This window comes from Pagrus major, chromosome 16, assembly GCF_040436345.1.
Source record: "Pagrus major chromosome 16, Pma_NU_1.0".
NCBI classification, from domain to species: domain Eukaryota; kingdom Metazoa; phylum Chordata; class Actinopteri; order Spariformes; family Sparidae; genus Pagrus; species Pagrus major.
In genome coordinates, this window is record NC_133230.1 from 327,414 (window position 1) to 339,030 (window position 11,617).

At 44.3% G+C, this 11,617-nt stretch overlaps 1 protein-coding gene across 2 annotated transcripts in view; it reads left to right on the forward strand.

Moving 5' to 3' along the window:
- The window catches only part of LOC141010809 (uncharacterized), an 11,712-nt gene extending 2,025 nt beyond the window's left edge, over positions 1 to 9,687 (forward strand). The window contains exons 4-8 of one of the 2 annotated variants that reach the window (XM_073483916.1): positions 96 to 217; positions 7,799 to 7,909; positions 7,993 to 8,099; positions 8,880 to 8,970; positions 9,090 to 9,687. In XM_073483916.1, the coding sequence (XP_073340017.1) occupies positions 96 to 217; positions 7,799 to 7,909; positions 7,993 to 8,099; positions 8,880 to 8,970; positions 9,090 to 9,206 (548 nt within the window). In that variant the 3' untranslated portion in view covers positions 9,207 to 9,687. The remainder of the gene's footprint in view (positions 1 to 95; positions 218 to 7,798; positions 7,910 to 7,992; positions 8,100 to 8,879; positions 8,971 to 9,089) is intronic. The other variant, XM_073483918.1, reaches the window with a different exon arrangement.
- The last annotated feature ends 1,930 nt before the right edge of the window (positions 9,688 to 11,617 follow it).

Below are 11,617 nucleotides of genomic sequence, written 5' to 3' on the forward strand. Positions count from 1 at the left end.
CATCATCATCATCATCATCATCATCATCATCATCATCATCATCACTGATTTCTGTTCTCTCTGCTGACATCATCTTCCTCCTCTTCCTCCCTCAGACTTCATCTCTCACTCGTTCTCCATCTCAGAGCTTCAGTTCCTGTTTGAGAATGTTCTGCCAGACCTCAGCGGCCGGCTGCTGGTGGACGTGGGCTCCAGACTGGGAGCTGTCCTGTACGGGGTCAGAACCACACACACACACACACACACACACACACACACATTATTGTATGATTGTAGTTGTTTGTGGTTGTTGTTAGTGTAGTTCGGTGTGTGTCTGGTGGTTGTTTGGCTGACGGTAAACCGTGTTTCTTGGCAGGGATGGCGTCCTCTGAGACGCTGTCCCTGTCTCTAAAGCATGGAGTAAGGGTGGTACAGCAGCCCAACACCATGGTGGAGCATGTTCTGTTGGCGGTAGGTGAACAGGTATATATATATATATATATATATATATATATATATATATATATATATATATATATATATATATATATATATATATATATATGTGTATGTGTGTGTATATTGTAAGACCAAAGTGAGAGTTGTGTCCGTATACTCGGCACAAAGTCGAATACGTTTCCAGTGGGTGTTGGACTCCGCCAGGGATGCCCCCTTGTCTCCTTGTTTGTGATATTCATGGACAGGATCTAAAGGCGCAGCCATGGTGAGGAGAGTGTCCGGTATGGGAGCCTCAGAATTGCGTCTTTGCTTTTTGCAGGTGACGTGGTTCTGTTGGCTTCCTCAGCCCATGACCTCCAGCAGGCATTGGGGCGGTTCGCAGCCGAGTGTGATGCGGTCGGGATGAGGGTCAGCACCTTTAAATCTGAGGCCATGGTTCTCTACCGGAAAATGATGGATTGCCCCCTCCGGTTGGGGAGTGAGTTCCTGACCCAAATGAAGGAGTTTAAGTATCTCTGGGTCTTGTTCACAAGTGATGGGAGAATGGAGCATGAGGTGGACAGACGGCTTGGTGCAGCGTCTGCAGTATTGCGGGCGTTGTACCGGTCCATCTATGTTCCAACCCTCACCTATGGCCACGAGCTGTGGGTAGTGACCGAAAGAACGAGATCGCGGATACAAGCGGCTGAAATGAGTTTCCTCCGTAGGGTGGCTGGGCTCAGCCTTAGGGATAGGGTAAGGAGCTCAGACATCCGGAGGGAGCTCGGAGTAGAGCCGCTGCTCCTTCGCGTCGAGAGGAGCCAGTTGAGGTGGTTCGGGCATCTGATCAGGATGCCTCCTGGGCGCCTCCCTATGGAGGTTTTTCCGGGCACGTCCAACTGGGAGGAGACCCCGGGGCAGACCCAGAACTCACTGGAGAGACTACATATCTCATCTGGCCTGGGAATGCCTTGGGATCCTCCCGGAGGAGCTGGAAAGTGTTGCTGGGGAGAAGGAGGTCTGGAGCTCCCTACTGAGCCTGCTGCCACCGCGACCCGACCCCGGACAAAGCGGAAGTTGATGAGATGAGATGAGATGAGATGAGACTCTACCCCTAAAGGCAGGTGGAGGGTCCTGTATAAGCCTCCTGTTGAGAAACGGGTGGCTGACCTCCAGTGGAGAATTATACATGGAGCAATAGCCACGAACAGACACAGAGCTCACCTGGACCAAAACACTGGGGAGTGATGTCCGTTCTGTGAACAAAGTGAAACACTGGAGCATTTAGTGGTATCTTGTCCTCGGTTAGTGGGCTTTGAGTACTGCAGGAATGGGTGGAAGCTTTGAGAGAGACGTTCTCTGTCCCCTTGTTTGTTTTCGGGCCTAGATATGTATCGAGTAAGAGATCAACTTTGGTTCTATCAATTTCCTGTTTGGAACTGCAAAGCTAGCCATCTGGAAGACCAGGAAGAACCAGATGTTAGGTCAGGGCTGGACTGATGTAGTGCAGAGTCTGAAGGGTCTGGTGGCGGCTCGTCTAAAAATAGAGCACGCTTTCTATACTCTGACCAGTAATCTGGATTCTTTCAAGGCTCTGTGGGGGATCAGACAGGCTTTATGTACACTGACAGAAGATGGTTCACTGGTCTTTATTTTTTAACCCATTATAGCGTGTGTGTGTGTGTGTGTGTGTGTGTGTGTGTGTGTGTGTGTGTGTGTGTGTGTGTGTCTCAGGTGTGCATGTTGACACATATTGGGCAGCAGGTTGCCCTGTCTCCTTCTCCCAGGAGTATTTTAATGTTGAGAGGTGGTTCAGCTCTTTGAACTCTGAGATTACAGAGTTGAACTTGTTAAAATAAATGTTCCTGCTTTCGTTGAATGCTTTACATTGTAGGAGAAAGTGCATCTCTGTCTCAGCCTCACCTGTCCGGCAGTGACCACATGTTGTGTTGTCTTTTGGTTGCCGTGATTGTTTGTGTCTTCCTGTTTGGATGGTCAGTTTGTGGTCACTGAGCCTGTACTTGGTGAGCATCTGTCTCTGCTTCCTATCTCTGACAGCAGAGAGATGTTCTGCTCTTCATCGTCTCTTTTTAGGGCGAGATAACGTTCTGATCCACTTTGGCTTTTAGTTTCTTCTTCCCAATGTTCCAGGCAGGTTTCTTTACATTGTGTTATAATGTGCTTTACTCTGATTGGTGTTGCAGAGCAGTGTTGTTGTGAGGCTGGTCAGACTGTCTGAGAGGGGGCAGTCAGCCTCAGTACCAGCTGACATAGGGGACCAGCTGATTTCAGGTGGTTAAAAAGTTGAGCGTTCTCTGTTGAATGTTAATTATCAGTGGGTATCTGCCTCATTCTGCTCTACATGCATTTGTTGGTGTGTGTCTGTGTGTGTGTAAAATGTGTCTGCTGAACTCTGCATGTAAAGACTCTGCTGGATGTTTGTCCCAGCGGGTTCAGCTCTGATGACTGAGTGGACCCAGACTTCACTAGCGTACAGCGCAGTGGGCTGGATGACACTATCAAATATGTGAAGCCAGATTTTGACTGGAATTTGGAAATGATAAAATGTTCTCTTAATTGCATGTCGGGCTCTTCCAGCTGTTTCTTTTAGTGCGTTCACTGCCATGTTGAAACTCCTGATGCTGTAATGGTTATACCAAGGCAGCTATAACTCATGCTGCGTTCAATGATGTGATTATTTATGGTAAATTGGTGTTTGTTCTCCTGACTCTGGGGCGTTTTTGAACGATCATGACATTAGTTTTCTTCATGTTTACTGCCAGGGCCCAGTTCTGACAGTACTTTCCTACTATGTCCAGCTGCTGCTGTAGTCCTTGTTCAGTAGGAGACAGTAGAACAAGGTCATCAGCATAAAACAGAGACTTCACCTCTCTGTCCAGGAGGGAGAGGCCAGGAGCAGCACATGGATCCAGCTCACCAGCAAGTTCATTTATATCCACGTTAAATAAAGTCGGACTTATATTGCAGCCCTGGCGTACTCCTCTTCTCTGGGTGAAGAGTTCAGTCTGTTTGTCTCCAATTTTAACAGCACACATATTTTCTAAATACACTGATGTAACCAGATGGTACATGTTGCCCCCTGTACCACAGTGCAGGAGCCTGTAGTAGAGCCCTTCATGCCAAATAGAGTCGAAAGCTTTCTTGAAATCAATGAAACAAGTGAATATCTTACCATCTTTTGTTTGGTGAACATGTTTGTTAATTAAAGTGTGAAGGGTATATACGTTGTTTTGGGAGGAAGCCAATTTGACTTTTACTCAAGATGGAGTGTTCGTCAAGGAAATCCAGTTTTCTTTTATTCAGAATACTCCAGAATAATTTACCTGGAGCTGCTGACACAGAGGCCACGGTAGTTATCAGGGTCTGATGTGTCCCCACTCTTATGAATGGGGGAAATGAGCCCTTTGCACCAGATGTCAGGAAAACATCCCGACTGTAACACAGTATTGAACAGCTTTAACACTGCACCCTGCAGCTCTGGGCTGCTGCATCTGAGCATTTGGTTTTTAATGCTGTCTGGACCACAAGCTTTCCTCGGCTGGAGACATTTTGTCTGTGTGGTCAATTCTTCCCAAGTAATTGGGAAATCAAGCGGGGTTTTGGTTCTCTTTAACTGTTTCTTCTAATGTTTGGAGTTTTTCTTGTATAATACACTGATCTGAATTGATTTGATTTATTGGTGTGTCTTTGTACAGATTTTCAAAATGTGCTGTTGTGTCTCCTCACAGCAGGGGGGATGATCCTGGGGTGGTGATGGAAAGGAGGAGGTCTTGGATGGTCTCTGAAGCTTCTAGTAGAAGAGAGGGTGGAAGGACTGCGTCCTAGGGCCGCGTCTTTGAGGGTCTTTGCAAAGATCTTCACCTTCTCTTTGTGAAGATGAAGTCCATTATAGAGGTCCCGGGTGCCAATGGTTGGGTGGAGGGCCAGGTGGATGTTTGGTAAGGTGGCACATCCTCTTCTGATCTCCATATTGATGTCATGGATGACATGAGAAGGGGTGTCTGTCCTAGGTAGCAGGGTGGGGATCACAATGCGGGTGTCAGGGAATTCCTCACTGGCCTGCTCCGCCATCTTCCTCACTGCCTCAGCAGTGTCCATTCAGAGGCTGTGCAGGTCATTTGTTCCTGTGTGGATCACCAGACATTGAGGGCTCCTGAGGGTCTCCTTTTTTCAATCAATCAATCAATCAATCAAACAACTTTATTTATCCCAGCAGGGCAATTCAGTTTGCAGCCTCAAGTCACATAGTTAACAACAACAAAAAAACCCACAAAATAAAATCAAAAAAAACAACACACATTAAGGCTCTCAGGTTTACAATGCCTGGCCTTTGTTCATTTAGCTGTCAGCAGCATTTAGAAGCCTGATGGCCGAAGGAATAAATGAATTCGCGTATGAATTCTGTTTGTCTTCCTTGGGGAGGCAAGGTAACGCCACCCTGAGGGCATCAAACAGAATTGCTGACTGACGATGTGGTCAGGATGACTAATGACCGGTCTGGCTTTCTGGATAACACGTTTTTTTCCAGATGGAGCTTGGAGTCTGTTAGCTGGACTCCAGTGATCTTGGAACAGACTTTGATAATGCTGCTTCTTCTTCACAGATAGACCATAAAACCAACAAATAAAAGAAAACGTCAACAGAATCCAATAAAAGAATGATAAAAGTTACATAAATGCTCTTAGAAACATTAAAAGAATTCAGCTTCCGCAGTAGATGGATACGTTGTTGGCCCCGTTTAACAATAGACTCTGTGTTTTTGTCAAACATTGTACCTAAATACTTCACATACTACTCCACAATTTCTACATTTCCTCCATGAATAGTGCATGCAGCAGGATTAGGACGGCTCCTCCTAAAATCAATGATTAACTCCTTGGTTTTTGTCACGTTTAAGTCCAGGTAGTTCTCATCGCACCATTCCACAAATGAAGGTAATGCACAGCCATGATCTGATTTGGCCCCCTGGAGGAGTGACAGTAGGGCCGTGTCATCAGAAAATTTAACAAGATGGCTGCCCACTTGGGAAGACCTGCAGCAGTCAGTATACATAATAAATAACAAAGGAGAAAGGACACAGCCCTGTGGAGAGCCTGTGTTTAAAGTGATGGAGGTGGACATATGATCATTCACAAATACTCGCTGAATTCTGTCTGGTAAAAAATTTAAGAGCAACAATAAAATCTGATCAGGTAGATAAAGTAAGAAGCAAGACGTTCAATTAAAATATGAGGCTGCATCTTATTAAAAGCTGAGGAAAAATCAGCAAATAAAAGCCTTGCATGTGCACTGGGTTTTTCAAGGTGCTTATATAACCTGTCTAGGATAAAGATCTTAGCATCATCCACACCTTTCCCGGACTGATACGCAAATTGTAGTGGATCAAGTTTGCCATTTATAAGGGAGACAATTTCATCCTTCAATATTTTCTCAAGAACCTTCATCACAAGAGACGTTAGAGCGACTGGCCTGGAACAATAGTGTGAACACTTCACTAAGCTGGTCAGCACACAGGGAGAGTCTGTGTCTCTGTAGTTGCCAATGTGGGGACTGCTGAGAGTTGGTCTGTCAGGTATTGGACTTTCCTGGGGAAGCTCCTTTCTCTATTCTCAGCATCCTCCTTCACTTTGGCTAACTGAGCACGGAGCACACTGTTCTCCGGTTTAGTGCCTCTACACTTCCTCTGAGGTCAGATGCCAAGGCTTGGTTGTCTCTCTTGAGCTGCTGGAGCTCCTCATGAAGCTGCTGCACATTGTTGTCTTGGTGGTCAGACAGCCTGGCCTGGGTCAGCTCTTTGAATTCAGCAAAGTCCAGCTCCAGCAGGGCCATACTCTCCTTTAGCTGGTTGGTGGAGCTGGCAGGTGTGGGAGGGGCAGAGATGGACAAGGTGGTGGGGTTCTCTGTTGGGCTCTCATCATCTTCACTGTCAGAGGGGACATTGATCCTCTTGGTGTCCACCTCAGCTTTTAACGAGGAGAAAGCCTCTTCAAAGGACTCCAGGTTGGCTTCATTCTCCTGGATCATGACCTTTCCTTTGGTGTAGTATGTGATGGTGAGCAGAGGGTCATCCTTGTCAAGGTGTTCATCTTTACAAATCTTTAATCTGCCTCCTGAGCCGATGCCCTCACTGGATATGTATGCATAATTGTTGCACAGAATATGTTTCCAGATGTAGATGAATCAATGAAGAATATGAGGTTGTTCTTCTTCCTTCCTTCTTTGTGTTGGGCGTAGTCAGTGAAGAGGACCTCTGGATTTTCACGTAGTGTCTTCTCCTTGTGTTTCTCTCTAGCTGCTGCACTCTTACATTTAGCAGGGTATTCAACCTCGCTGCTCTGTTAGCTGCCTTCTGACCGGTTTCCATGGCGACCACTTGTTTATTCCACAGGGGGCTAGGCTAACCGTTTACTTTGTTAGCTTGTCTAGCCTTTAAACGCAGTTTTAACAGTGGCAGGTAGTAGCCTAGTTAGCAGTTGACAGCAAATAACACAGTTGACAGTTAGCTAGTTGTTTTGATTTAAAAAATATATCTAAAGATGATATTTTTTTCTTCTGTTTTGCTGATTAATGTTGTTACCTCTTCTTTAGAGTCCTTTCTGAAGAATACTTGAAGGTTCTTTTGCAAAATGTCCCACTTTTTAGGTCCAAGTGTAGAACACACACACAGTAACATGTAGAACACACACAGTAACATGTAGAACACACACACAGTAACATGTAGAACACACACAGTAACATGTAGAACACACACACAGTAACATGTAGAACACACACACAGTAACATGTAGAACACACACAGTAACATGTAGAACACACAGTAACATGTAGAACACACAGTAACATGTAGAACACACACACAGTAACATGTAGAACACACACACAGTAACATGTAGAACACACACACACACACACACAGTAACATGTAGAACACACACAGTAACATGTAGAACACACACACAGTAACATGTAGAACACACACACAGTAACATGTAGAACACACACAGTAACATGTAGAACACACACACACAGTAACATGTAGAACACACACACAGTAACATGTAGAACACACACAGTAACATGTAGAACACACACAGTAACATGTAGAACACACACACACAGTAACATGTAGAACACACACAGTAACATGTAGAACACACACACAGTAACATGTAGAACACACACACAGTAACATGTAGAACACACACAGTAACATGTAGAACACACACAGTAACATGTAGAACACACACACAGTAACATGTAGAACACACACACAGTAACATGTAGAACAGACACAGTAACATGTAGAACACACACAGTAACATGTAGAACACACAGTAACATGTAGAACACGTGTGTTCAGGCTCATGTGTTCAGCTCGGCCTCTCAGCTGATCGGGGTGGAGCTCTGTGACGAGTTCGTCAAACTGCAGAACGACATCATCCAGAAATACCAGCTGACGGACCGGATACAGGTCAGTGTGACGATACACACACCCACAGTAGAACCCAGTAGAACCCAGCAGAAGCAAGTTCTGACAGGTCTCCTCTCCTGCAGGTTCTCCACTCTGATGTCTGCCTGCAGGACGCTCTGCTGCAGAACGCCGACGTTCTCATCATGAACAATGTGTTCGAGTTCTTCATGGAACCCAGAGAACAAGTCAGGTGAGGACACACACACAGACACACACACACACTCTTCTTCTTCTTCTTCTTCTTCTTCTTCTTCTCTTTCTTGTTCTTGTTCTTCTGGAAACGTTTTTAAACAACCTGCAGCCATTTGTGTTTGAGGTGCATTCAAGTGCACTAAATAAAATCATCCAGCAGAGTTTCTGTGCTGACAAACGACCAGGAAACATTTATCAAAGAAGCAGAATGAAGAGTTTAAAACTTAAACGGTTTAAAGACACAGTTCAGCCAAAAAGTAAAATCCAGTCATTATCTCCTCCCCCCACGTTGAAGGGAAGTCAGGTGAAGTTTGAACAAACTCCAAAACTCCATTAAAACTTTGCTGAGTTAGCTGTTAGCACTTCCTGTTAGCAGTGAACCTGTGGATGTACAGACAACTATCACTGGATCACTGTGATACTGAAGAAAACTTAAAAACATGATGTTTCTAAGGCAAGTTCTGCACATGTGAGGAGCGTCTTTTTTTAGGATTTCTAATCAGATTCATGGAGTCATCATCTCCTCCCTCCATGATGATGATTATAATCTGAACCTGCAGCTTCTCGTCTTTAAGGAGCTTCGTGAGTTTCAGCTGGTTGTTTGTCTGTTGAACACAACAAACAGACATGTTCAGCAGCTAAACAGACGGATGTTTCCCTCAGGAGCTGCTGGAGACACAAACCGCTAACATGCTAACAAACATGACGAACACATGAATCCTCAGTTTCTGTGTGTGTGTGTGTGTGTGTGTGTGTGTGTGTGTGTGTGTGTGTTCAGAGCGTGGAGGTTCATCATGGAGAACTTCAGAAAGAAAGGATCTCTGCTGGTCACAGTCCCCAGTCTGCAGGAGAGTCTGAGCACTCTGCAGGTAACACACACACACACACACACACACACACACACACACACACACACACACACAAACCAGGACCAGTTTTAAACACGTCCTTTACTGTCATCAATGAACCACTTCCTGTTTGTGTCCAGCAGGAGGCGCTGCAGCCTGGCTGGGTGGAGGAACTTCCTGTGGACTACGATGTTTACCTGGACAGAGACACAGACCCTGACGCTCTCAGACAGATCCACCTATACAGGGTCATCTGACCTGAACCAGACTGGTTTAAAGGTCTAAGGACTGTTCTGGAGCAGGGTTCTACAGCTCTGGACCAGTTCTGGTTCTGGTTCTGGACCCAGCAGCTCCTCATGAATCCTTCAGTTGGAACATAAAATCCGTCCTCAGTTCTCAGGAACTGGTTTCAAACTGAATCCGGTGGAACCGTCCTCATAATGTTTGTGTGATTCATTTATAAAGTTTCAGGTCCGACTGACGACCGTCCTCCATTTTACCTCGACACAGGCCAGCTGTTAGCATGCTAACGTGATGTCACTCTGATCATGTTGTCATGGAGACATGTTTTTGTCAGGTTTGTGTTAATCCTCCTTTCTAAAGATGGAGCTGTGGAACGGATCCAGACTGATCCAAACCGGTCTAAACTGGTCTAAACGTGTCTAAACTGGTCCAAACTGGTCCAGACTGGTTTGACTTGTGTCAGTTTGTAATAAAGAGCTGAAAAGGAAAACGTAACTGTGATGTTTCTACTGAATGTTGTTGCTGTTAAATGTCTCATGTTCACTTCATACTCCCAATAAACAGGGGGCAGCATATCTCCAGGGTAACTGCTAACTTTTGCTAACTGTACTCTGTTTATTACTAACTGTAACTGTTCTTACATCCATGACTGTAGCTTAGTCTGATAGCTCAATTAGCCGTGCAGCTAGCCAGACTACCAGGAGAGAGTTGGTGTTTAAACTGCTATCACATGAGCTTTGGTCTGCTGGGAGAAAGGTTATCAGACCTGGGGCTAGCTAGTTAGCACGCTAACTTTAGTAAATATGGTCTTTGACATTAGTCAGTACTGTTATTTTCTCCACATTCAGCCAATAATTTCACTTAATTTTGAATGTTTTGAACTAAAATTCTTACATACTGCACCTTTAATGTCAGCCATGAGTCCTGTCAGTGACAAAATCAATCGATAAATGGCTCAATACATAAATTATTCTTCCATTAAATGCACCAAGATAATATTAAAAATATGTGTAATAAATGAACACTGGATGTGGCCCCAGTAACCCCCGCAACCCCCCGAAAGGGGGGATAAAGCGGTAACATCCCCGCGACCCTCACGGATAAAGCGGTCAAGAAAATGAACTGAACTGAAATTTAAATGAATGTAAAAAGAAAAATACAGAAATAAAGAGTTTAGAGATAATAATGACTCAGATAGATAAAATGGAGAGTAAATAAATTGAATAACTAATTAAAAGGTAAATAAATAATTTTGTCACATTTTGTGTACATTTATTTTGAAAATCATTAGGGACATTTCTTTCTTTGTTGTTGATGTTTGACCCTGTCAGGCCTCCGTACAAGTTTTAAACCTTTGTGTTTGTGACGAGTCGCTCTGTGAAACACGTCAACGATCACATGAAGCCATCACACCTGCAAACTGATGTTCAGCTGCTGTAGTTACAGAGCTGACGTGTTTATAAACACAACGTTTATAAACAAAACACAGTGTTTATAAACACAACGTTTATAAACGATGTTAAATGATAAATTCAAACATTTAAACTCAATAAATACTTTTATGATTTTAATTCAAACACTCATCAGCTGGCCGCCATTTTATGAGTCTAAGTCCTGAGTGTAGAGGTTTCCTCTGATGACGCATCACCTCCTGCTGTCACGCACTCTGCGTCATCACTCGTCACCGCTTCCTTCCGTTAACTCCTCTGACGTCATCCCTCGCCGCGGTTCTCCTCGCGGCGGACACAACGGGACCGGGTCCAGGGCAACCATTGGCTGGCCGCGGAGGAGCGGCAGGACGGCCGACCAACCAGCGCAGAGGATTACGGTGAAGCCCCGCCCATTTACTCACTCCATATGGTGCGTTCAGGGAACACGCTTCAACTCGGAAACAGGAAATATCTGACAGACACATGGAGCGACTTTTATTCTGTTTTTGATTCATCGAGACACAAAGAGCACCTGGTCTGACGTCACCACCTGGATGACCAGTGACGTGTTTACTGTCCAGACATCAATAAACTCTGTTACTAAAGATACGTTTTATTTCATCTTTCTACTTTATTCATTTATTCAAAGTAAACTAGTTAATAATAAATACTACTGTTGAACCAGGAAGAGTTTAACGTCTGTTTAAGAGGGAGACCTGGTTCATACAGCACACCACTAATATTATTATTATTATTGATGATAATAATAATAATAATACTTTTTATTCCACTACATTTATTTGATTACTTCAGTAACTAGTTACTTTACAGATTATAAGCTGCATCAGAGCCACAGTAGAACATGTCAGTCAGATAACAACAGTTTATACATGTTAATATATGATCAGTTACTTTACTGATACTTTGATACTTAACTACATTTAACATCGGATACTTTAAGACTTTTACTGGAGAATATTTATATGTGAGGCTTT